The 24885-nt window shown below is 37.4% G+C and overlaps 4 protein-coding genes across 9 annotated transcripts; 1 reads left to right on the top strand and 3 right to left on the bottom strand.

Annotated features, from left to right (window-relative positions):
- Window positions 1–2503: 2503 nt before the first annotated feature.
- LOC110766722 (dof zinc finger protein DOF1.4-like) lies at window positions 2504–4454 on the bottom strand. Its single transcript, XM_021970088.2, has 2 exons — window positions 4298–4454; window positions 2504–4126 (listed from the first exon to the last, which is right to left on the bottom strand). The coding sequence occupies exons 1-2, from the start codon at window positions 4361–4363 to the stop codon at window positions 3059–3061; spliced, it is 1134 nt and encodes a 377-aa protein (XP_021825780.1). The 5' UTR covers window positions 4364–4454; the 3' UTR covers window positions 2504–3058.
- Window positions 4455–12179: 7725 nt separating this feature from the next.
- On the top strand, window positions 12180–13886 carry SPL3 (squamosa promoter binding protein-like 3). 2 transcript variants are annotated; one of them, XM_088251471.1, is made up of 2 exons: window positions 12180–12661; window positions 13359–13521. In XM_088251471.1, exons 1-2 carry the CDS (start codon window positions 12282–12284, stop codon window positions 13474–13476), a joined length of 498 nt encoding a protein of 165 aa, XP_088107597.1. In that variant the 5' UTR covers window positions 12180–12281; the 3' UTR covers window positions 13477–13521. The 2 variants fall into 2 exon arrangements, with proteins under 2 accessions (XP_088107597.1, XP_021825845.1); XM_021970153.2 differs by lacking the exon at window positions 13359–13521 and adding an exon at window positions 13528–13886 and having other exon boundaries at window positions 12196–12661.
- A 622-nt stretch (window positions 13887–14508) lies between these two features.
- On the bottom strand, window positions 14509–17069 carry MBAC1 (Mitochondrial substrate carrier family protein). The gene is made up of 8 exons (XM_021970151.2): window positions 16744–17069; window positions 16177–16266; window positions 15931–16032; window positions 15673–15777; window positions 15500–15598; window positions 15203–15391; window positions 14999–15097; window positions 14509–14880 (listed from the first exon to the last, which is right to left on the bottom strand). The coding sequence occupies exons 1-8, from the start codon at window positions 16834–16836 to the stop codon at window positions 14746–14748; spliced, it is 912 nt and encodes a 303-aa protein (XP_021825843.1). The 5' UTR covers window positions 16837–17069; the 3' UTR covers window positions 14509–14745.
- Window positions 17070–17256: 187 nt separating this feature from the next.
- DEG15 (protease-like protein) lies at window positions 17257–22914 on the bottom strand. Of its 5 annotated transcripts, XM_021970140.2 has the most exons (14): window positions 22758–22914; window positions 22627–22673; window positions 22333–22510; window positions 22173–22220; window positions 21946–22026; window positions 21296–21418; window positions 20922–21014; window positions 20704–20807; window positions 20465–20550; window positions 20288–20382; window positions 19465–20203; window positions 18496–18694; window positions 18000–18091; window positions 17257–17876 (listed from the first exon to the last, which is right to left on the bottom strand). In XM_021970140.2, the coding sequence occupies exons 1-14, from the start codon at window positions 22821–22823 to the stop codon at window positions 17614–17616; spliced, it is 2214 nt and encodes a 737-aa protein (XP_021825832.1). In that variant the 5' UTR covers window positions 22824–22914; the 3' UTR covers window positions 17257–17613. The 5 variants fall into 5 exon arrangements, with proteins under 5 accessions (XP_021825832.1, XP_021825833.1, XP_088107596.1 ...); XM_021970141.2 differs by lacking the exons at window positions 22627–22673; window positions 22758–22914 and having other exon boundaries at window positions 22173–22215; window positions 22333–22428; XM_088251470.1 differs by lacking the exons at window positions 22627–22673; window positions 22758–22914 and having other exon boundaries at window positions 21296–21381; window positions 22333–22378.
- Window positions 22915–24885: the final 1971 nt, after the last annotated feature.

The raw sequence follows: 24885 nt of genomic DNA, 5'->3' as shown, positions 1-24885 counted from the left end.
TAAAACATCTTTCTATTGGGCTTAACTGAGCTACAATAGTGGCACGCCTATTCATCAAGTTACTAAAAGATCACTCTAAGATCCTTTGCCTGGGCCTAAGAGCAGTTCCACCGCGGCCCCCCAATCTGGACAAAGGGGGGCCTAGGCCCAAGAAACAGTTTCCAATAGTACGGAACAACCCAGCCAAGGCATGGGCTCCACAAGCCTTGGCATGCCTGAAGGCAAGAACAACCTGAGCTGTTGCCTTAGGGCTGTTGATGACATCAACAACGAAAAAATTTATTTAAAAAAATCAAATTTTTTTTTGAAAATATACCAAAAATTTCAAAAAAAATTTATATATAAATAGCTTGCCATATTATTCACTTCCCACACCAAAACTCTAACAAATTCCTCTCCTCATATCTCATGTGAATAGTAGTTGGCAATGGATGGAAAACCAACAAAAAAATTGCTAGGTCAAGCACTATTCATCTAAATAGTACCAACCCTTGTCTTCTCTTGCCTTTTGCCATGGTAAATGGGTGAAAATGTTCTAAGTAAGTTCTTACTTCAGCTTGATCCAACACACAAGGGCTACACTGCAAAGATACAATGCACCTGCCCATTCTAGGGTCCACAATTTCAATCAAAACTATTGATGGGATGAAGTCATATATATCTGAATATGTATGGCTTTTGTGTGGACACACACATATATGATTTGATTAGCAATATATAATATGGTCGTCTTTGATTTTGATTCTTGATATATTGGTTACATCATCAATATCAATGCATGCCCTCATCACGGAATTTCAATCCAGAAAACATATCGCCACGCTATGTTGCCATCAGTTGGCTGCTTTTTTCAAATACATGGAGGCTTCTTCATAATACCATTCTTGGAGCCAAGCCTTGATCGGGACCAGTAAAGTACTTACTTGCCTCAGCCAATATTGGGACCAGGACCAGAAGCACTTCCCACCACAGAAACCCATACTTTTTACCTCTTCCATACAATCCTATCTTATACAAGTTCAAAATCACAACTACATCATGCCTCATTTTAACTACTTCTATCAACTTGCCTAGACTAAACCCACGTACAAAGCTTGCAATAAGGACCCAAAAACACGCGTATAATTCAGGCAGAAATTTCATCCTAATTATAAGCACATTATTTATCTATCTACTCAACTGTCTAATATATATTTCTTTAGGGTTTTTGTGTAACGAGAAAGAACAATTGACAACATAAAGTTCAGAGTTCTTTGCCTACAGAAAATCTAATTAATAAGGCCCTCCTCCCTCTTTTTCCATGATTTTGGTCTCATAAGACATTTGAAGTTTAAAGGACCAAAAAAACTTACATGAAACGGGTATGGCACTGTTTTGCCATTTCTAGTCCATTACGCTATACTAAGTAGAAAAGTTATAACTTGTGCTGATTGACCAATACTATCCCCAAAAAGGGGGAAAGAGAGCAATTAATGCCGAGAGAGGAGATCATGAATTGGCAGCTTTTTGAAGGAGTGCACTACCAGTTGTCTACCACTCACGAAGGGTGCGTAATATATCATATCATAGTGAATAACCATAATACCGTGATAGACATAAAACTGCACCTAATTATTAGCTTATCAAAATTTTCAACCTAAGTTTTTTCGTACCAATATTCAACCTCAGCCAATCCTTTTAAATCGGCATACACGAATTCAAGAACTCTCTCTCTCTCTCTCTCTCTCTCTCTTTCTCTCTCATAAAAAGATGAGTACACTGTCATGTCTTAACCGACTGCTCTAACCCATATAAGATAATCTCATAGACATACTAGTTAGCTAAATATAGAATGAGGCAGCAGCATATATATATATACCCCTGTGTCGAATTCGATATACATTTATTCAGCTTATCTTAGTTATTGCCATGTGAAATGTTCATCATGAACGTGCATAAAGAATCTCCACCACTCCATGATCCATATGTGTCTACTAGCTATAGTACTATATATACGGGGAGAATAAATAGTTCCACTACAGCCAGCATACTATAGTCCAAGGAACGTACCTTCAAAATCCATATATATATATATATATATATATATATTTGTCTCCATAGAATAATTCCGATAAATGAAATCCAATATACTTTTCTTGAGGTTCACATGAATCTCATGCTAATCTATAAACTGTCAGCTACAATTTATATATATCATGCAATAGTAGAGTAGTACTATTGACAGATCTATTATTGTTTTGGTTTGAAAATATCAGCATTTATTCTTTCTCATAATCCAAAATTCAAAACCAGTAACATCAACTACAATGAAAATGGCAGAAACTAATCAAGTCGAAGAAAAGACATATATTTTAAACAAAACCAACATATATATATAAATTAATTACGTACCCACATTGCAATAACAATTGTCTCCCATCTCTTCTCTTGTATACCATTATACCCAATTAACCCCATTTCCCCCCTCCCTCTAAACACACCCATCCCATCCCCAAGAACGAAGTAAGAAATTAAAAATAAATTATTAGTTCATTCCTCTCCTTCCTGATAACACAAGTAAAACCACCACCCCCAACCTAGCTAATAACAAATACATACGAGAATTAGGAAACAGTGTCATGCATATTATATATACATATACAAAACAAACACACCAACTTACTGCACTAGAAGAAGCTCTCTAGTCATGATCTTGATGATATATAGTTGATATTCGAGGCAGTGAGACGAAGAAGATCCGAGGTTCCTCTCAGCGCAATTTTGGTGGGGGGCTCTCAACCTTGATTAATAAAACTGATCAAGAGGCTGATTAATTCTCTAATTGCTGCTGACATGAACACTCCGATCCCAGCTCCTGCCGTCCTCGCTTCAATAATATTATGAAACTATACCCTAGACTTCTTCTTTTTTTCTTTTTCTTCAACTTTTTTGAAACCCACACCCAGTAATAAAAACCAATTACCAACCAACTAAGAAAACCTAAAGCTAAGAAAGAACCAAAATCACTTGAGATAATGATGAAATTGAAAAATGATGATGTTGATGAATTTGGCTTTTGCTAGATCAGAGAAGAGACTGAGGACCCAAGATTTGAGGGATCATGCCAATTAGCACCAAGAGTCGTTGAGCTCCAGTAGAGACTGGGATCCGAGAGCCCCATTTGCTCTGTCATCTGATTCTGGCAATTCATATTAGCATTCACATTATTGTTGTTGCTATTATTATTCCACTCCAACCTGTTCTGGCCAGCCTGATCTTCAACTTTCACATCTTTCGCGGCACCACCAGCCTCACCGGTATTGCCGGCTGCTATATGAAGGTCTTCAAAGGGTAGCAAGGACTGGAAATACTGGTGATGATTAGGCCCTCTAGCTTGAATATCTTTAAAACTACCCCCATTGAGGAACTTAGAAGCAAGCACAGAAGCCATAGTTGGAGTGGTGGTGGTAGTAGATGCAGAAGTACTAAAAATGGAGCTATAATTGGAAGAAGGAAGTGATGAATTCGATGTGGGATTAAACCTGTTTCGATAATTATCACCAGACATGAAAGTACCTGCTGATGAAAACCCTAATCCCAGCTGAGCATGATGATGATTCAACTGATGAAGATCAAACCCAGAAGCGGAACTTGGACTGTCCATAAAAGGGTTACTAGGCAACCCATAAAACAGTGGGTTTATCTGATCTATCTGGGATGGTTGTGAAGGAGGGTTTGAATTACTATTATTATTGTTAGCAGTGTTGCTAGGAACTGAAGAAGAAGAAGAAGAAGCTCCATCCATGGTTGATGACGATGATGAGCCAGGCCTCTTCACACGCTTGTTCTTTCTACACCCACCGCCGACCGGAACGTTCCTGAGAGTCCCCCCTCTGGTCCAGTAGCGCTTGCAGGCCTTGCAGAAGTGCCTTGGCTGAGACAAGCTGTAGTTGTTATAGTAGCAAAACTTGGTGTTTGATGAATCGCAGCGTGGACACTTGAGGGCTTGTTGCTGTAGTTGGAGCTGCTCTTGGCCTGGTTTCTCCATTATCCGAGTAGCTGGTGATGATGTTGATGAGGGCATGTTATTGTTCAAGCCCTTTTGATGGTGATCATCGATTTGAATATTATCTTGCTGCTGCTGCATCTACAGAATTTTTTTGTGAAAGGAAAAAGGAAAGAAAGAGGGTTTAGGCAGTGGTGTTAGGGTAAAAAGAACAACACAGGATAAATATTCTCTTCCAAGAGCTAAGCAACAAAAGTTGTCATGTTTTGTCTAATAATTGAAATTGAGAGAGAGAGAGAGAGAGAGGTGAACCTGTGGCCATTCGTTAGTAGTTGAAGAGATGAGTACCATCTTCTCATGATCACAGTTGCTCAACATGTTTCTGTTTGAGAAGGAATCGTTGAAACAAAGAGTAAGCAGACAAAGAGCAGGTGGCGACGTGAGTCTTTCTTGATGGGGTTGAAATATTATGACTATGAGAGAGAGAGAGAGAGAGAGAGAGAGAGAGAGAGAGAGAGAGAGAATGACCAAGTCGTGTGATTACATGAGAGAAGAAATTAATTAACTAGTTGTAATTAGTTAATTAAGGGTTAATTACTTTGAATCTAATTTTCACGTGATGGGGTTGTAGAGGTCTAAAATCGATTTTGAGAAGGCCGATTATTTTAATGGGGAAGAATATTGAGGGCATTCGAAATCCGAGAAGCGGACAGGGAGATAATGTAGCATTAGAAATGAATCTTTGGGAGGTTCAAGAAAGAGAGAGAGAGAGAGAGAGAGAATTAATAACATGAGTGAGAGACTAGCTACGACTACACATTCCTATATGATTAACAACATAACATACATTCCTTAATTTTGCATAGAGATAGTAGCAGCAAGTAAATTAGATAAGTATAGAGGGAATCCCTAGAGCCCAATATTCGATGCAGTCTTCACAGCAAATCCCACTTCCTCTTTTTTGTTTTCTTTTACTTTACTTATTTAATTATGGGGTCACCACCACGTTGATTGTTGTGTGGCTGTGGCACCTAATTAATAAATTATTATATATTATATATACACTATATATATATATATAGTACATATGGCTGGCCCTCAGCTCCCATGTATCAACATGTTACATATCCCCATTTCCACAACAATATCTAATCATCCAAATTGAATCATGTAATTATTAATTTGACGGGACACCATATTGTGGAAAATGATTTCTCAACAACATGAAAACGAGCTTGTAAATATGTTATTGATTTTGTAATAGAAAAGTACTCGTAGACGCATGTTTTTGCAATTAGGTATTTGCATGTATAATCAATGTTAACATCTTTCTCCACATTAGGCTTAAGCATGACTTTGCTAATAGTACAGAAGTAATAAAATAACAACGGATTTTAAATTAATCTAATTTATAAGAAGAGAAATTCGCATTTGAGTGCAAGAAGCGGATTCACTGCTCGGACCAACCTAACCGACCAACATGTAAACAAAGAAGAAGGGTGTATATAATAAGTACAAGATATATGTATGCATGAAGGAGGGAAATATTCATTTGAAATAGGGAAGGGTGAAAATTCCAAAGAGAAAGAGACAAGAGAGGGCACCATGTGGCTGTCTACATCCCAGACTACTCAAAGCACACAACAAAGAAAGACCACCACGCTTTATTCTCGAGGGCTCTTGCTGTACCTTGCACTTCTTGTTCCTCTCTCTACCACCCCCCCTCCCAGTTTGGCAATATATTACAGAGACCAAAAAAAAGGAAAAAAAAAACCGTTAATGGTGTCACAAAGAGAGAGAGAGAGAGAGAGAGAGAGGGTGGAAAACCAAAGCATAGTGCAGGCGGAAGCAGAAGCAGAAGCATGTGGTGGGCAGCTCATGAGCTGGTAAAGAGAAAAAGAGAGAAATGGAAAATAAAAAAAGTAACACACAAAAGCATAGACGTTTGGGGAACAAACGGATTTTGTAGTGTCCCAAGGGATCTTCTCCTCCTTCCCTACAACCCATCATTATTCTTCCCTCTCTCTCTCTCTCTCTCTCTCTCTCTCTCTCTCTGCCCGTTACACTGTTACTTAAACCTTTAATTTGGTCATTAAAAAAATATTACTATCTATCATGCATGTTGGTCTTTACTAGATTGAGATCAGATATTATTAATTCTATCAGCAGCAGGTGTAAGACTATTGACTACTGAGCAGCAGAATTAAAGTAATCTGGGAAACCAATATATATATATAGGTATAGCATGTTCGGGTGATTTAGATAGATCCTACAACTTGAGTTTAATTTATTTATTAACACCCTATATTATGTAGGTTTTCTAAAGGGAATGTGCAACTTAAACTAATTAGCCAAATTTGAACCCACCCAGCCCACCCAATGGTTATCCAAAACTGAACATTATCTTAATTAATTTGGTAGTGTTTGTGAATAGTTTGAATTATGATGATGATGATGGTGGTGGTAGCTGGACCTCATGGACAATTAGAGGGCCACTCATATAGGTCAATTGTATAGATATATAAATATATATATATATATATATATATATATATATATATGTATATATAGGACTGGAAGGAAAGAGGAGAGTGGGTTTGATTTGAGTAGTCAAAGTAGGGGGAGAGACGTGGAGGGTGAGGGTGGGGCCTACGCAGGCATTGTCACTGAGCAGTGATGAGGCAGTGACCACCACCACCACCACCATCGGACAACACAAGAGATTCCAATTTGGAAAAACATGAAAGAAACCCAACGCGCACGTTAAAAAGTCAAGAAAAGGAAAGCCTCCCTCCCTCCCTCCCTCCTCTAATTTCAATTTTCATGAATTTCTAATAATGTGGGGAGGAGAGAAAGCAATAGAAGAGAAAGAGATTGGGGATTACGGGGACCATCTCTGATCCAAGCCAACCCAACTGTACCCATCACCATTGCCAATTTGCCATGCACCATGACCATGTCCAGACAAACATCTCACTCCCCATCCATTTTCTTTTCTTTCTGGTCAAGCCATTTATATACATATGAGCACTTAGTGTATCCAGAACATATAACAAAATTTCCCTATTTGAACTTCAATTTTGTGGAATTTAACTGTTCATCTAGAGATATACCATACATGGAATCTTATGATGTGTGGCACAGTGGCACAGTGGCACTGGCAGGAGGAAGAATGCGAATGGTAGCTTTCTAGAACGACGTATTCCATTTGGTGACTTATCCATCATGCATGCATGTACCTGCTGTGTGCTAATTTACCATAATTGATGTGTCATGCATGTAATGAAAATGTGAGGAAATGAGGAGGCAGGCAAAGTTATAATAAAGTCGGCATACTCTTTGGCTCACCCAATCACAATCGCAATTCCATTAGTGATAATAAAAGGATATATAGGTGTGTCTCGTGATATTTACCCCCAAAAAAAAAAAAAAATCTGTGCAGAAATTAAATAAATAATGCTCATGCAACAGCATGTGGTTCTATATTTATACTCATAAAGTTGGTGATTATGGGATATAATTATTCCCATTAAGACGTTAAGCATCTCACTCATTCATTCATTCAGCTTGATTTTACCCATCCTGTTGATTTGGAATTTTGGTATGTCAATAATGTTCTGCGGTTCTAAATGGGCCATAACCCCACCAGCATGCGGCTGCCGTAGCATAAATTTCTGGTTAATTGAACCATATCATTAGAGAATCTAATACCAAGCTTATGTTATAATTTAATTCAGCTGAGGAAGGACTTAATTGAGTATGGAAGTTTCATGCCGCCCGTCCCGTGGGGCCTTGAGAATGTTGGGGATTAATAAGGACAATTGTCTAATTGGGTGTGCCCTTAAAACATTTTTTTTAATTTTTTTATTTTTTAGTACAAGCGATAGTCTAAATTAAAGGAGAGAGAGAATTTCACACAAATACACACAACTATGATACCGTCGAGATTCAAACATGAAATCTCTAGTCTGCAAATCAAATCCTTTTTTCACTAGGCTAAATCCCGTTGACACTGATTTATTTTATAAAGAGAGATACTAAAATTCCACATGTTGCACGTTGGTAGCCTCAAATCCATGTAAATGGACATGGGATTAGGGGGAGAGAGCGATGTTGATGGAGGTTGCTTCCACTTTCTGAAAATATAAATTAGTTGTGATGATGATAATTTATAGTATAATTGTCGGAATGAAAAAAATACTAATTAAGAGCTAGCATATATAATGGTAGTGAGAAGGGTGAATCACTCATTGTATAACAAGCTGTCAACAGGTCATGTTTCTCATCCTATATATTTTTATTCGAGCATGCACATAAATTATCATTCCTTCATAATTAATTATAATGTGGTTTGGTAATCTTACACTGATTTGATTACGTTGTTGCTTAAACTCTTATGTCCATTATCAATAGTGCTTGTTAAGGAACTTGAACGACAAAACATTTATTTTTAGCGCCTATGAATTTTTTATTTTATTTTAATACAAGCGATTAGGAGAGGGGATTTACATAAATATATATATATATTTTTTATAAAAGTAGAGCGATAGTATTTTATTAATAAGATAAACAAAAACAAGTACAGAGCAACTAAGGTGCTGAATATGATACAACTTCTCTAGTGATCAAATGCAACAACGAGTTGAATTGATCTGAATTCATTGGGTGCTTGGGGTTTCAAACCTTTGACTAAATGAGTGGAGGTGGAATATCTCAATCAACTAAACTATACCCCACTGATTTTTAGTGACTACAATTCAACCTACTTTTAGTGCTGGTTTTGGAAATTAATAAACCCATATTGGGTTTGGCCCAATATATGATTACGCATGTGTTTGTTCGGCTATTTAGCCTATACTTCAATTTCATTATTATTGTGGCTTGACTTTGTTCTAAAATGGGGAAATAATTAGTGACATATGATTTTGATAAGTACTTCAAAGGTGTTTCACCCCACCCATCCCTCAAATTTTTTTCCTCAATTCATGGGCATTGGTGATATTTAATTAATATGTGGTGAAATGTAATTAGTGGATATGTGCTGTGCTGCATGGCTTTGAAAGTAATTATGATTAGAGAGAGGTGCCAAACCTAGACCTAGGTTTAGTCGATCTACTGATTAACCCTCTCTTCAATCTTCAATCTTCATGATATGCAAAGTTGTGGACCTTAATTTAGTCGTATATGGTGAGGTGTCAAATAATATTTTGTTTGCTTAAAACTCCAATCACTCTAAGAAAAGCCAAAAATCAAGCCAATTACTCTACCATTGTAGTCCATATTGGTGGTCCCCTCCACCCCAATCCCTAAGTAGAAGCAATCAATTCGTGTGTCTTTACAAGCAGAAAAACTTCTTTATAAGGGAATAACATTGTTTTGCTATTTTCGGTCAATAATGTAATAATACATAAAAAAGTTATCTCGTGTTTTATTATGCTATTGGCTGAGGATACCAAAAAGTGTTATCCTCGTTACATGAAAGTCTCTCTCACTTATAAGACCCTTAGGCTCCGTTTGATTCATGGGAAAAGAGACTTGGGAATGGGAAGTCAATTACTTTCCCATCTTTGGTAAGTCCAGTCTTGGGAAATCGTTGCCTGGCCCATGGGAAAGTAGGGGGGAAAATGAAGTCATTCTCCCAACTTGGGTTTTGTTTCCCTTATCATTAGAAAGTTTGAGAAAATGAGCCAATATTAAATAAACATTTTTCATGACCACCTTGTCCCCATTAACAATTTAGAATTACAATATATCATTAAATGCATTCTTTTTTTTTATTTGATTTAATGTGGGTATAATTGAAAATTTATACAAACTTTGTTTTCCATTCATACTCAAAACAAACATGGGAAAGGAAATAAAGTGATATTTCCTGATTATTTTCCCAGCATTACCAAACATGGGAAATGAAACTTCCATTTCCTATCCTTTAGGAAATGACATGAGAAATGATTTCTCCTCAAATTCGTTCTATAAACCAAACGAGGCCCTAATGATAAGGGTCCAGTTCTCGTTTATTGCTTCATTTTTTTTCCTTAAATAACGACCAAAAAACTTATTTTTGGTAGGAAGAGTGAGGCCCAATGCATAAAACAAAACAATTAGCCCATCGGGCCATTAAAAATTACGATGGGCCTGAAAAAAGTGAAGGCAGAGGGTCTCCAAAGAACGCGGCAGCCACGGTCCAACTTATATAAAACCCAGCCTAGCTAAAAGCTAGATGCACAGACCCAAAACTTGGTTCAATGCTTAAAAACCTCTCGCATGTTATTTGGATTGAGGGAAGTCGTGAATCGGTAGAGTGAGAGGGAATGAATGGATATTGAAATCAACTGGTGATGATGATCAATCTCTTATATTCTTTTGTTCCGTTTATGTTAGGAAAGGCATAAGTAGTCCGGAATTGGAAAAATTCAAGACATATAAATGATCATGGAGATTTCATTTCATAGCCGCGCACACAAATACATGCAAACTAATATATACGTGAAAATGATTTTCGCTAGTACTGTTGCAAGGCTTTGGTCATGTATCTAGTGGATTAGCTGGCCAATATTAGGGCTTCAAGTTTCTTCTAGTGCATGAGTGCTAATATATACATGAATGAGACCAAAACCAAAATCAAATTCTGGGATGAGCCGAGCCAGATCGAATGCCAAAGTTCTTAAGTTTGGCTCAAATGATTTTTTCAAGCTCGAACTCAGCTCGGCTTATTTGTAGACAAAACGAGCCAAATGCGAGTCGAACTCGAACTCCAACTATTGTTTAGAACTAATTTACCGTCTTAAATACGAGTAATTTTTGTATAGAATATTTCCACATGTCCCATCTTGGAACATATAAATTTTTTTCCCTAGATAGAAAGTTGTGGCCTCCTGATAAGATGCGTGAAACCATGATGCATGCTGTCCTTTCTTCAAAAGGCTCCTCCACTAGATTCTACTCAATTATTTACGTCTACCTTATGGCAACAACTTTTTCCCAACTCGATAACTTCACTGACTTTTATTTCACATCCCACTTTCAGAGTTTTCAAATTCCAAACTCTGTTTATATATACATTGAACTTTCATACTAATTAGTAATTAAAACTTGGGATAATAGTTCATTAATTGGTAATTTAAACCATGCATGCTTTCTATGTTGCAGAAAAAAACATGCTAGAGGTAGCTCTTGTATTGGGTCGTACAAATGGGGACCAATATTTATAAATGGCAACGTGTGGTCCAAGCTGCTTGCTAGCAACAATTGACATAAATTGGTAACAGAAATTGGCCACTTTGTTTGCTACAAACCAGTTGGCTAACACCATAATGTTAGTGTAAAAACAAAGGAAAGGAAAGAAGGGCCAACAAATATGAGATTCAAGGACATGAAATAATAGATAATAGTACCATATGTGTCGTAGCATGATAGGGCTCTCTCGTTCCATCATTGGACCATATAGGTAGGGTTTTCTTTTCACCTTTCACTTTCCAATAATACATTGTGGATGAAGGAATAGTCGCGCTCTCAAGAAAAGGACTGCAACTATTATAAGGACAAAGCCTCAACTGCATTTCTTTCTTGCCTTGGAAATATATATATATATACACACACCTAGACCTAACCCTATATATTTATATGCTTGACTAACTGACTGGCTTATCCGGTTTCAGGTTTCTAGTAAAATGACAGATATGTAAATCAAGCAAAATTCTCCAATAAGTATTTTAGATTAAGGATATTGATTATATATTTCTAATCTCGATTGTTGGATTGCATGTATGTATGTTGCATATTAAATCTATCAACACATCTAATGAATGTATTTCAACAATCGAGATTAGAAATATGTAAAAAATTATTAACTTAAATACTTGTTGGAGAATCTCCCTATAAATCAAATTAATTCCCTTTGCTCCATGATTGGATTAGACAGAAAACCTATCCTCAAAACGAATTAGATAGTGCAATAGCCACCATGTGAATATGTCTATGTGAATTAAAGTTATAGTAAAAGAGTTGGTGCCTGTTGTTGGGTTGTTGTAGCTGTACACATCATGTACACGATGATGTGGTTTTGTTGGAGGAAATGAGCTTAGCTTTGGCTTTTCTAGGCTTCTAGCTACCATTCACTGTTATCCTTGTGGTGACAAGAGAACATTTGGAACTTGTGGTCCTCACACATAAATCTCTTTCTTTTCCCAAACCCTTTCCTATATGAATGTTTTAGTCTTAGTCTTCTTCTTCTTTGACTCTTCCATCTCTTTTTCTCTCTCATTATTTCTTGCCTTCTCTCCTAATTTTCTCCAAAATGGAATCAAACAGAGCTCATGGGAAGAGGAGCTTGAACTACAAGATGGAGGAAGAGGAGGAGGAGGAGGAGGATGAAGAAGAAGAGCAGGAGGAGGAGGATGATGATGCAGATACTAACAAATCATCACTAGTGTACGGTGAGGATGAGAGGAGGAAAAGAGTGTTGATGGTGAACAGTGCAACTACTACTCCTAGCAAGAGAGGATCTGGTGCAGGAGGGTCTATGCCAAGGCCATCTTGTCAAGCAGATGATTGCAATGCTGACTTGAGTGATGCAAAGCAATACTATCGCCGCCATAAGGTCTGCGGTGTTCATGCCAAGGCTCCGGCAGTGCGTGTAGGTGGAGTTCAACAGCGCTTCTGCCAGCAATGTAGCAGGTTAGCCAATTAACAAACCCTAAACTTAACACTGCTCAATTTCTTACCACATGTCTTTTCTTGTGGAGCTAACTTCTTGCTTCATGCTCATAGAACAAAAGATATCTAGTGCTTAAGTGAAATTGCATTTTAATTGAACATTTAGAAAACCCATCAAACCATTTTCGCAAGTTTCATCTTATTTTTGTTATTGCATTAATTGGTGCATGACTCATCAAGCAAAATACATTAATCTCTTTTTTGATGGGTAAAATGTTTGGTAATTTTTTCCCTCATCTTGATAATTCATTTTTCGTACGTCCTTCTATATCTTACCCTAAAGTCTTTTCAAAACAAAGGGTGTGATATAGTTGGGTTTTTCCAAAAGGATATATAGTTGATGTGAGCTATAATAAATCACGCAATTAGTATGAAAACTTGTTGAATGGCGTTGAGAAGGGGGCACACCATGAACCCCATACTTACAATTTCATGTCATGTCTCACTAGCTCTAAGCCTTTTTCTTTTCTCTCTCCCTTTCTGCCTTACTTTCTTTTGTTTTTTCTGTTTTGATTTCTTGCCTTAGTTTCTATCAATGTAGCTCATCTTTTTTGTACCATTCTTATACTTCATCAGTATATAGATCATATCATATAAAGGGCCCATCTAACTGCATAATTACTTATATACAGAATCATGTAGTTAAGTATATATGCAGTGCAGAGAAAATAGCTAAAGAAAAAGAGAAAAACAAGATGAAGGAGAGAAAACCTTTTACCCCAAAAAAGAAAAAGAGAGAAGAAGAAGAAGAAGAAGAAGAAAAAGAAGTGGTTTAATTACCATATATTGTGACTCATAAATCCACTGAATTAATGGTGCGTTTACAGGTTCCATAGCCTATCAGAGTTTGATGATAATAAAAGGAGTTGTCGGAGGCGTTTAGCTGGACACAATGAGCGGCGTCGGAAAACCTCCTCTGATTATCATGGAGAATGAACAAAACCCCAGAGCAAATAAGATTATTAAACTGCAGGCAAGGTTATTATAAAGCGAGGATTGCTTTATATCTTTCTCATATAAAATGCCTCTTTTCTACCTCTAGCCTAGCATGCTCTCTCTCTTCTGTCAATCCTCAACCTTGATTATCCACCATTGAATTCTCTTTCTTAATTTTATGTACTTGAAAATTTGCATCTGAAATCCAACAATTATGCATATATAGCTAAGCTAGCTAGTACAATTTCCATCCTTGTGTGTTTCATATGTGTGGCTGTGATTGATCAGGACAGTTGCTGATCATTCTTGTTCTTGCATTAGTTTACTTTTCATGAAATGCTCTCTCTCTCTCTCTCTCTCCCTCACTACGTACTCTAATATGTTTATCATGAATCAATGCATCACTCCAACAACAACAAAAAGGTGTGGATTGCGCTGGGTTTGGATATAAGTTCGTAAAGTGAAATGACTTTAACTGATAAACCACCGCTCATGTTCATCCATCCATTTTATAACATGTGAATTTAGTAACACCACCTGTTTTCCTGAATGTTAAGAGTGAAATAGAATGTTCTTGTCATTTTAGTGGTTCCTTACCCTTAATACAATGTTTGGTCGGAGCCTAAGTAGATATGGACTTGGAACAAACATTTTACTTCACTGTATGGAGAAATTTTTTAAAGCTGATCAAATTTACCATATCGAGTGAGCCAAGTTCAGACCCTTGTCTTTCTTCTTTCATTTAAATGAAAAATTAATACAAAAAACAGAAAACAAAACAGAGAAGCATACCTAGCGAGCCAAGTTCAGACCCTCTTCTATTTCATTTATTGTTAGTTGAAAGAAATTACAAATAATTTGAAATCCGGCAGTAATTTTCCACCATCAGTAAAATTGGGCACTCTTCATATGGTGCTTATGTTATGACCAAGCGCAACTAAACTGAACATAAGAGCAATACAAAAAAAGGCTCTAACAAAACACTCTCCAATCTCTAATATTTTCTTGTGGAAAAATATAGTAACATCCCTAGAGTTCGTCCAAGTGAACAATTTTATTTGGCTGGATTTAAGAGGAGTTGACAAATAGGTTAGAAGCATTTGGTATCCTTAGTCACGTTTGATGCCTAATAGCTTTACAGCTACCTCCCAGGCGACGATTGCCGTTGCATTAGCAGGAAAAGCCCGAACGATAGTAGGACCCAAGCCAACATAGCATCCTTTCAATCCAGCCCTTCTGTAAATCTACAGAGAGAGAGAGAGAGAGAGAGAGAGAGAGAGATTGAATAAAAAGGGCCCATTCAGTCTCTTTTAAATGCTGCATTTGGGGAGGGCGGAAGACAGAGAGGAAAGGTGTTCTTACCGAGCTCAAGACTTGAAATGGGTTTCTTGAAGAACTATTATCTGGAGCAGTCTGAATTATGGTTTTTGCCACATCCAAGGGTAGAACAGCAGACCAAAACTGGAAGAACGTTATGAAGAAACTCACAATTTAGAAGTCTAGTGTCTAGTGTAATAGTAATGTGAACATGCATATTAGAGAAGGCCAAATAGTGGAGATGCATACCGCTATACCACCAAGGCCACCACTAGCAATCCCAACTCCCACGTCAATCAAGTTTCTGTGGTCAGGTGAAGCAGATTTCAGATGTAAATGCATGTGATAGCGGACATGCTCATAAATGCTAAAGAAGACTGCATTTCCAATAGATTCTCTTAACAATGTTGTAAAACCTCCTCGAAAAATTCCTCTAACCTGAAAATCTTTCCATCAGCTAAAAAGATCATCACAAAATTATATGTTTGCCAGAAGGCACGGTATTTTCTTCCTTTTTTCAGTCATGAAAAAACAGTATTTTCTCACCCCATCATGTTTTACAGTTTTAAGGGCACAATCAAGAGAACTGTCATATCTTCTGGACATTGGGACCAAAGAGTCTGTGCCTTGAACTTGCATCCTACACTGGAAAAGCTCAGTGTAATAAGCATACCATGAGAGAAAACTGCACAATCTAAAACCCATTGAGCTCCTCTTACCTTCACCAGCTCCGACGGGCATAATATAAAACTGATGATTGCTCCACTATAAGCTGCAGATGGAATTATGACTTGGAGCTGTGGCCCTGCACCTTGTGCGCTTCCCTAGAAGTGTCATTATGGTTAAGAAGAATGTTACATTACAACCATATAACAGATACACAATTTCTCTACAGAAATCATGCATCTACCAGAAGCGATTATATAGATTATTGCCAAATAAAAGCAGCAAAGTTTACATTTCATTTTCATTCAAACCTGCAGTGACTGTTTCATTTGCGAATACATGCCAAAAAGAAGTGAACTCTCGAAAGCCATCCCCACAAAAGATGATGTTGCACCTCTGTAAAGTCCTTTAATCTGTCAAGGACCCAATATCAGTCAGCTTTCCTGGAAAAGATGATGAGAAAATTCAATTTCTATAACATCGTTCCTTTTTCAAAAGAAAAAGGTGCTAGATTGTAATGCAAGAGATATCTAGAAAGAGAAAGTGCAGGATCATACCCCTTCAGTCTTTAGTATCCTCGCAGTACAATGAAAACTATTCCTGTACGTAATCCCATGTGCTACAGTGTTGTGTTTTTGCATCTTCACCTAATTAAACAAGTATTACATACATAAGAAATTCACATTTGGAGAAAAGCAAAATTTTCCACACAAGAAAAATGGTCCACCCATTCTCAGTTCATAGAAATATCTCAAAGGCAAACAGCATCCTGAAATCATCAACTATAATGTGACAACGACACAGAAGTGATTGAAAGATTACAGCCTGGTAGTGGGACAAGTTACAAAACGTTAAGCTAATGCATATCTAACTAAGGAAAATTAAGCTTGCTTTCTGTCACATATTACGAACTTTGTAAAATCAAACTGATCCAATGTTGTTCAGCCAAAATTTAAACCACCCAGATGCCAAAAACCAAACTTTGGCGTGAGTTCATACATTCTACTTCCAAGTCCTATCAATTACACTTAAAAAAAGAGGTTTTTAAAACATACCCATGAAAATACACTTCACAATCTTTAAACCATTGAAAGTTCAACAAATTGAAATTAATATGAATTTACCTTGACGGTGTCAAAGGGATGGCCAATGGCAACAGTGGCAACGCCGGCGAGCAAGCCTGCCACGTAATCCTTGTAACCGGAACTCTCCGCCATCTGCCTCTCCCTCTCTCTCTTTTCCCTCTCTCGTTTTGTTATTTCTGGGCTTTTATCATGGTGTCCTTATACGTACTTCGTCTCCCTCACTCTCTCTGAGATTTTAGTGAAACAGCTAAGACTGTTCCAGAGCAGAGAGGAGGCGAAAAGTGAGTCTTCAGGTCAGGACCGCCCCATACAAATTCTTATTGGGTTCTTGCGGCCTGCATTTGTATTTAGGAAGGGTCTCAAATCTTATTTACCATCCTCCTTATGTCTTTTAGCTTGGTAAGTGCGATGTGAGTCACTGAGGCCCACTCTCTAAATATTGCCTTGTACAGTCCAGGAATTGCTCTGGGTTTTTAAAAAAAAATTATTTTTTATAACGAACAAAATAAGAAAACTTTAAGCTGCACTCCCGCACATGCGGATAGACTAGTATATATCAATGTTATATTCAGATTGTATGAGTAACTGGCAAAAAGTAAAAACAATCAGGTCTTTTTCGTTTTTTGTTCTAAAAATCGAAAGGTTTTCATTTCTTTGGAAACCTGCAACAAATTAATGTCACATATGCAATATACAACAGTAGAAGACAATGTTGTCCGGAACGAAGGAACATTATTGGGCATTGCACACGGCTTTCCTATGAAGTTGCAAACGTCTTATGCCCATGGAATTTTGGCCCAGTCTGTGAAGTCAGTGAAGCAGCAGAGTAACACTATGAAACCCGATCCCGGTTTTTCTTTAGCTGATGCCTTTCAGTTTGGTACAAGTAAATTGCTGGATGCTCATAAGTCACAACTTGCTAGGAACAGCATCGTTAGAAAGTCTTCCTGCCTTGCCAAGTTGAGTTGGCTTTGTAAACGCATCTTGTCTTTCAGCTATAAATTTTGCAAAACGGGAACCTTTCCCTTCTTTGTTGTTCTCTTGTCGTAGTGGCTGTGGCATATGAGGCAAAGGAGGGGGCTTGGGAGACAGAGGTGGCATCAATGCCCATACGGAAGAAATATATTTGTTTGGTTGGTCAAGAACTTGGAGAAGTGAAATATCCTGCATGTCTGTCGGAAGAAAAACCAGTCAGATCTCACCACCAAAAACAAAAAAAGTTCAAGCACCTACAATGACGTTGACCCATCAAAACATGTGAAATAAAAAGTTAACAGAATGTATGAATAAATAACCTTTTGCGAACTTGAAGATGGGGAGGAGGGCCGCACATGGAATGCTGAAGTTCAGATGTGGTATAACGGTTCCTCCACCATGCCTTGCATTGCTGTTTCAAAAATATATCTCATTAAACATGGAAGTTCTATCAGCAAAGAGTGAGGGACATATAAATAAAATGAACACATCTAAGATTTGAAGTGATGATGCTGATGACACAGAAAGCAGCCTTAACAACAATGTAACAGAGAATGACATGATTTCCACCAAATTATCCTTATTTTAGTGCTTTATTTGATTTCAATAGAACCACAGCCAACATCATGGTAGAAATCACAAAATTTAGATTCTTCATATCAAGGCAACATGAGATTTTATACCAGTGCTAGTGCAAAATCTGTAATGTCGATTTAGTTTGCCAATTTGGCAGCTTCTTGGATATGATTCTTATAGAACATGGCCATATGTAATGCAAGAATACAATCAACCCACAACAATTTAGTTTCTTCATACCTTGTAACAAGTCCAATCATATGACCATCTGAATTAATGACAGCGCCACCACTACCACCAGGATGGACAGCAGCTGTTGTTTCAAGCATCACAGGAAAATGTCCTTGAGTATTTCCTGGTTGGTTGGGTTGATATGAGAGTGGAAACTTTGCTTTCACAACTTTTGCGACCACACCAGAACAAATTGATGGGGAGAAGCCTAATGGAATTAATCTCAATCAGGGCATGAAACATAAGTGGACTTTCTAATCAAGCAAACAAACAAGAAGCCAATTATTGGAAACGCATTCCATAACAAAGATAAGCGCATGTGTACAATTAGTCCTTCTTAGTCATGTCGTGGCACTAAGATTCAACATCCATTCTTTAGAACTATTGCATCAGTACTAGTGCCAAGTAATGCAGCACAGGCGAAGAAGAAAAGTTCAAGGATCTGCATAACTGGGCAGATATCTAATCAAATTGCAATGCACATAGATGCTAAGAATAGTAAAGTGTAAAAAAAAAAAATTACATCCAATAAATCGGACCACGTATCTGTCACTTACTTCTGTACAGTACATCTTTATTAAGATTGTACAAAATCCAAGGAAAGATTTCTAACAGTACCATATTAGAACTCTTTAACACTTGATAATGGCAAAATTCAAGTCTGAAACAGAAACTTGCACTGGGCAGAAACTCCTAATAATTGTCCGCCAAAAGAGTTTAAAACTATAGTAAGAGACAAGTACTAATCAATCCATCCCTTATGGATATGTTAAATGACTTGGTAAATTATTTGATTAAATAACTACACCAACTGGACTAACAATGACAAGCACCATCAACAAGAAATATAGGTGTGACTTGTGAGATCTTCTATCAAGGTGGCAAGTAGACAAAAGCAAATGATACATTTCCAGGGGGAATCCAAATTCAAACAATCAAAAACAAGAGGATGAAAAGAAGCTATAAGCAAGGCTATACCGCATCTTGGTCCAAATAGTCCATGTCCAACAACATATGCCTTTGATCCTACAGATGGCGATGAAAAATCCTTGGCAATGGGGGAAAGATGATCTGCAAAGTGCTTGAGCTGCAACAGGGAAACATCCAAAGGTCCTTTACAAATATACACTACTTTAGCATCACACCAAGTCCAAGGGTCTGTATGATCCAGGCGGACACGTATGTTTCTATGACCTCGGTAAGATGAACTCAATTTATGTCCTCCATATTCATCACCCACAAAGAGATCTGCATTATTGCGAATCCTTGGCAGAAAACCTTCACTCTTTTGTTTGCCATATAGTTCACTATGCCCTGGAGATACAGGTCCATCAGACAGTGCCTCAGAATTGGATCCATGCTTTCCATCACTTGCAGTTCTTTTACCAAATCTCCATGGTTCCAACAAGTGAGCATTTGTGAGTATGAGACCTTGCTTGTTAAGAAAGACACCAGATGCCCATACTCCATCATCCATGGTTATAAGACAAACAGAACCAATTGCCTTCTCAATGTGTGATGGGGATGAGCGATTAGAATAAAGATGCTCCTGAATATGCGTTATGGGTCCATTTGAGTTGTGGTTGTCGGCTAAAAATGTCTTCCCTACAGCATTTAAGTTTCTCTTGTCATAATAAATCCCTTTTTCTGCATAACGGGGCTCCTTCTGCAGCAAGTCACTGCAAGCAGTTGCAATGGCTTCCCATGAAATCACCAGCTGTTACCCAAGACTAGAATTTTGGATGACATGTTAACAAAAAGAAATTTCAGACTGTCACACAAGCAAATGCTCTCAAGTTACCTGAATCTCAGCCCCACTAGTCTTCTGCCTCAATGGTCTAATCAAAATACCAATAAGTTGTGCATGCTCATTCAAAACCGGACCACCTTCCCCTCCTGGTAGATTTAGAATTAATACGGACTCAGAGACCAATGGCATGAAAAGAACAATAGATGCTATTGCAGGTTATGCTCGTACCGGGAAGACACCGTATGTCTGCCATCAGCAATGAACTATAAGATGAATTAGGAGGATAGCAGTTGGCAATGGATCCCAATGATATACTGAGGTAGGAAGCCAAAGAATTAAATCAGGCATCAATAGGATGAAACAATTAGACTTTAGATAAAACCAGAGCGAGAGTGAGAGATAGAGCATAGATAATATCAAACAGGACCAGAGACATAACATATTTTTATACAGAGAAGATAAACTACCTGTTAAAGAAGTGCACAGGTGAGAGGACACCAAAAGGAGAACCCACAGCCACAAGAAAGTCCCCCTTTTTAGTGGAGGATGATATGGTTATGTTTGGCACGTCCTGAACAGAAACAATTAATTATCACTCTCACAAATGGGCTCATATTCAGTATCTTTGAGTTATGAATCTTAGCCAAAACTGTATGCTAAACTGAATTTAAGAGCATAAATTCACCTTGGAAATTAAGGATACTCCAAGAATGGCAATTCTTGTAGTTGACTTGCCTGTAAGACTTGAATTCCCCAATTGTCCGACTGCCGAGTCCACCTGGTTATCCATGACAGACATTGTACTGTCACAGTCCAGATTAACAAAAAATCTCTTTCACATTACATGAAAAACATTAAAACGGATCTCTTTATCATGTTAGCTTCTGCAGCATTCTCCCAACCAACCAGATAAGGAAGAACTGCTCAATTCATCAGTGAGGGTTGTTATGGATTTCTCAATTAGTTGCTTTCCACGTCACATGACACAATTATCTCTACAAGAGATCTGCACAGGATGATAACTTTTGCATTAATTCCCAAAACAGAAACACCTCATACCTGGGTCTGAGGAGCATTACCATGTGAGGCTAAAGACCAACCGACCTCCCATCCGTGATCTGGGGAGCTTAAAGAAGCTTCAATAACTGATTGGAGAGCAACAGCAGAAGCAGGAACGTCAATCTAAAAGGTACATTAGTTTGATCAATATCAGAAGCCATGTATGGTTTAGAATGTGTATCAAGCATACAGTAAATGCAAACAAATATGAGAAATGAAAGATATATCATTCACTTTATTTATTAAATCAGTGACCAGCCATTAAAATTGACTTTGAGATTGCAGTCTCGTCTTATTTCATATAATAAACAAGCTATTGACACATTTTAAAGAACATAATTCAGGTCAATTTTATTTTTCCACTGCCAGTTAATACTTCATTTCCCTTTGATAGGTGACTGCATGACGGTCATGAATATGCTTACAAAATTAGATAAAATAAAATACTTTCATTTTTTTTCACACAAATCAACCAAAAGTGTTAATGATCACATGAACGGTTGTCAACTAGGCGCAAAGGAAATAAATGGTTGAAATCCTCCGACAGAGAGCTGCTCTTGTTGCAAGCTCCTTCTACATCAATTCTACACTCAAATGGTTTATAATGTATAGTGTTAGTCAATTAAACAACTGGATACGCAAAATCCTACTAGCGTTAAAAGCTGTGCTGCAAACCAGCATGGAGGCCCTTTATCCAAATCTTCAGAATCTTTGTGGAACCTCATTTCATCCTGTCAAAGAAAACACCTCAAATAGTCAGAAGCTTATATCTAACCCAATAAACTAACCTATACAAAAATCTTCAGTTAAAATTTGTCAACATGTATGAAATAATTAAAAAACATAAAAAATTTGGGTTTGTGCTATATTGCTATACCTCTACCATTATATCGATCTGAACCCCAGGAATCAACTGAGGCCTGCCCTGCAAGGTACCAAAATAATAAATAAATAAAAAAAGCAAATCAAATGCATTACATATCAACCCCAGTACAAAATTTAGCAAAAAAGGTAAATCATCGCATACTAATTTCAACCTGGATAAGGCCCTCTCTGTGTTGCAAAGAGAGAAAAGGCTCAACAATGGAAGCAACAGTCACAACCAGAGCAGGAGACCGTTCACTGTCGCCGCCAAAGAGTTGCTGAGCAACATCAGAGTCGTAAAGGGTGTTCGGCAATAGCATTCCAGACGCTGATATAGTCGTCGTCCCAGAGCTACACATACCCAAATAAATACAAATCAATACAAACAATTCAGAAAAGAAAACAAAATGAAATTGGGAAATTATATAAATATATATAGGTTAATTATGAATAGAAACTTGGCTTACTGGTAGTGATGGAAAGCGTGGTTTCGCATTTTGAGGCCCTTTGGGTCCTATGTGGAGAAGGTTTGCATAATCAGATAGCAGAAGCTAAGAGAAAAATTAGAAGAGGGATAAAGACTAAAAGAGAAACTTACAGGGCCTTTGACTCGGACCATGACGGCTAAATTACGAGCGAAATCGACGATTTCTGGTAAACCCATAATAAGGAAGAGAAGATGGTGTTCTTGTTCCGAGTGCCCGATTCTGATTACAGAGTGGGGTTCATATACATATATATACACCTTTTATGAAAACCAACAACAACAAAATAGAGAAAAACGAAAACGAAAAAGTGACTCTCCCCTATTTCACCGCTCGAATAATTTTTTACCCGCCCTATCAATAATATTATATTTCAGTTTCGTAACTTATTAAGTGCCCGTTTGGTATTGCTTATTTGGGGTGATAAGTAATTTTTTTAAAAATTTGGAAAGCCCAACCCGTTTGGTAAACTATGAGAAAATCACTTATTGTTAAAAATTGCTATGAGAGAAAGCTATTTGGGAAAGCAGCTAATAATGTGCTTTCATTTTCTGATTATACAGGAATCAGTTTCAAAGAGGCGCTGGGTTTAATGATTATGCAGCAATCATTTTTTGATTATACGGGAATCCGTACCAACAACACTTTTAACAAAAAATTTACCAAACGCCAAACTGCGTTCTCTCACAGAAAATGTAACAGTGATTATTTTCACAACACAGCAATGCCAAACTGGCCCTAAGTTATTTAGTTTGTGGAGACTCTATTTTATTTTTTATTTTTTGGGGGTTATTTTGCTTTACACGAAAAAGGTCCTTATTATTAGTTATAAGAAAGCCTAGTGTGGCTAATGAATTGTATTATTGATGACCTTATTATAACCAATGCTTCCGATTAATGAAATTTACTTCTTTTCGATAGGGTTATGTCGTGCACTCATGTTATTATTATTTTAATTTGGCTTTTTAGTTGCTATAGTCCCTAAAATTAGACCCGATTTACATTTTGTTCCTCGAATTCGCAAAATGGTTGTTTTAATCCCTCAACTCCACTTTCGTTAGCAGTGTTTGTCCTTTTGTCATATTTGTTAAATTTTCTCTTAAAATTAAGGGATTTTTAGCCATTTTACCCCCTGAACTATGACCATTGTAAAATTTAACCCCATGAACTAAAAAATTAGTCAATTTACCCCCTCAAATAATTTTTATCGCCAATTTCACACATGCCATTAGATGTTATGGGATTTCATCCAATATTCCGTCAAACCCAACCACATGAGACGCATGTGTGGCCTATTTGGAGGGTATTTTTGTCCTAATATTCATCATTCCTCCTTCCTCTTCCTCATCTCCACCTCAACATAATTCTCTTGCTCTTCTCCTCAATTTCCTTCACTTCCAAAACCCCAATCTTCCTCTCCAATTCCCTAACCCACTTCTCACTCTCATCTTTGGCCTTCTTCAAGCTCTTAAGGTCTTTCTCCAACTATCAATTTTCGCTCATTTCCCAAAACACACTTCAGCTTTGCAACATCATTATTCACCTCCTCCCTTTCGACCATCCGCGAAATCAAGTCTTGTTGGAGCCTCATTCTGTTCGATCTCCAACTCCATCTCCCGAAGCTTTTTCTTCATCTCCTTATTGCCACTCTTCAACTAAGGAGATGACCTTCTTCTTCTTCTTGGGTTCTCTGAAAGTGTGAAATAGGGTGGATGAGTTTTGGGAGGGAAATGGCTTAAAAGGATTAAATAACCCTCAAAATATCTCACACGTGGTCGGGTTTAACAAGAGATTGGATGAAATCTCACAAAATCTAACACCATGTGCTAAATTGGCAATATAAATTTATCGAAGGGTAAATTGGCAGATTTTTTAGTTTAGAGGGTTAAGTTCGATTGGGGTGCAAGTTCAAGGGGTATTTCAAAGATTTTCTTTAAATTTAAGGATACCATTGTCACTGCAAATCCAACCCCCATCACCCACACCCGCCACCACTCCCACCAACATTTTGTACTCAAATTCACAATTTCCACCACCACATGAATAAAGAACAAAAAAACAAAACTCGGTCACCTTCTTTGAATATTTTTTATTTACACTCATCAAACATCCAAGTTCACGCCACTAATTTTTTTTTTCTTCAAAACCTTAAAATCCAACTATACTCTTTTCATAAAAAATTTAAAAATTTATTTCAATACAACCTACTCTCATATTCCACGAGCCACCTCTCATGGCTTC

This window comes from Prunus avium, chromosome 4 (genome assembly GCF_965620075.1).
Source record: "Prunus avium chromosome 4, drPruAviu1.hap1.1, whole genome shotgun sequence".
Classification (NCBI taxonomy): Eukaryota; Viridiplantae; Streptophyta; class Magnoliopsida; order Rosales; family Rosaceae; genus Prunus; species Prunus avium.
The sequence above is the reverse complement of the archived record's forward strand: the minus strand, read 5'-3'. Positions and strand labels throughout refer to the sequence as shown.

Coding starts and splice junctions, on each gene's coding strand:
- LOC110766722 (XM_021970088.2), bottom strand. CDS start 4,363: ATGTTGAGCAACTGTGATCATGAGAAGATGGTACTCATCTCTTCAACT. Junction 4,127..4,297: donor CTACTAACGAATGGCCACAG/GTTCACCTCTCT, acceptor AAAATTCTGTAG/ATGCAGCAGCAGCAAGATAA.
- SPL3 (XM_088251471.1), top strand. CDS start 12,282: ATGGAATCAAACAGAGCTCATGGGAAGAGGAGCTTGAACTACAAGATG. Junction 12,662..13,358: donor TTCTGCCAGCAATGTAGCAG/GTTAGCCAATTA, acceptor GTATATATGCAG/TGCAGAGAAAATAGCTAAAG.
- MBAC1 (XM_021970151.2), bottom strand. CDS start 16,836: ATGGCGGAGAGTTCCGGTTACAAGGATTACGTGGCAGGCTTGCTCGCC. Junction 15,392..15,499: donor AAACTGTAAAACATGATGGG/GTGAGAAAATAC, acceptor AAAGATTTTCAG/GTTAGAGGAATTTTTCGAGG. Junction 15,098..15,202: donor GTGGCCTTGGTGGTATAGCG/GTATGCATCTCC, acceptor ACGTTCTTCCAG/TTTTGGTCTGCTGTTCTACC.
- DEG15 (XM_021970140.2), bottom strand. CDS start 22,823: ATGGGTTTACCAGAAATCGTCGATTTCGCTCGTAATTTAGCCGTCATG. Junction 22,221..22,332: donor ACAGAGAGGGCCTTATCCAG/GTTGAAATTAGT, acceptor GGTACCTTGCAG/GGCAGGCCTCAGTTGATTCC. Junction 18,092..18,495: donor ATGATTGGACTTGTTACAAG/GTATGAAGAAAC, acceptor TTTTTGAAACAG/CAATGCAAGGCATGGTGGAG.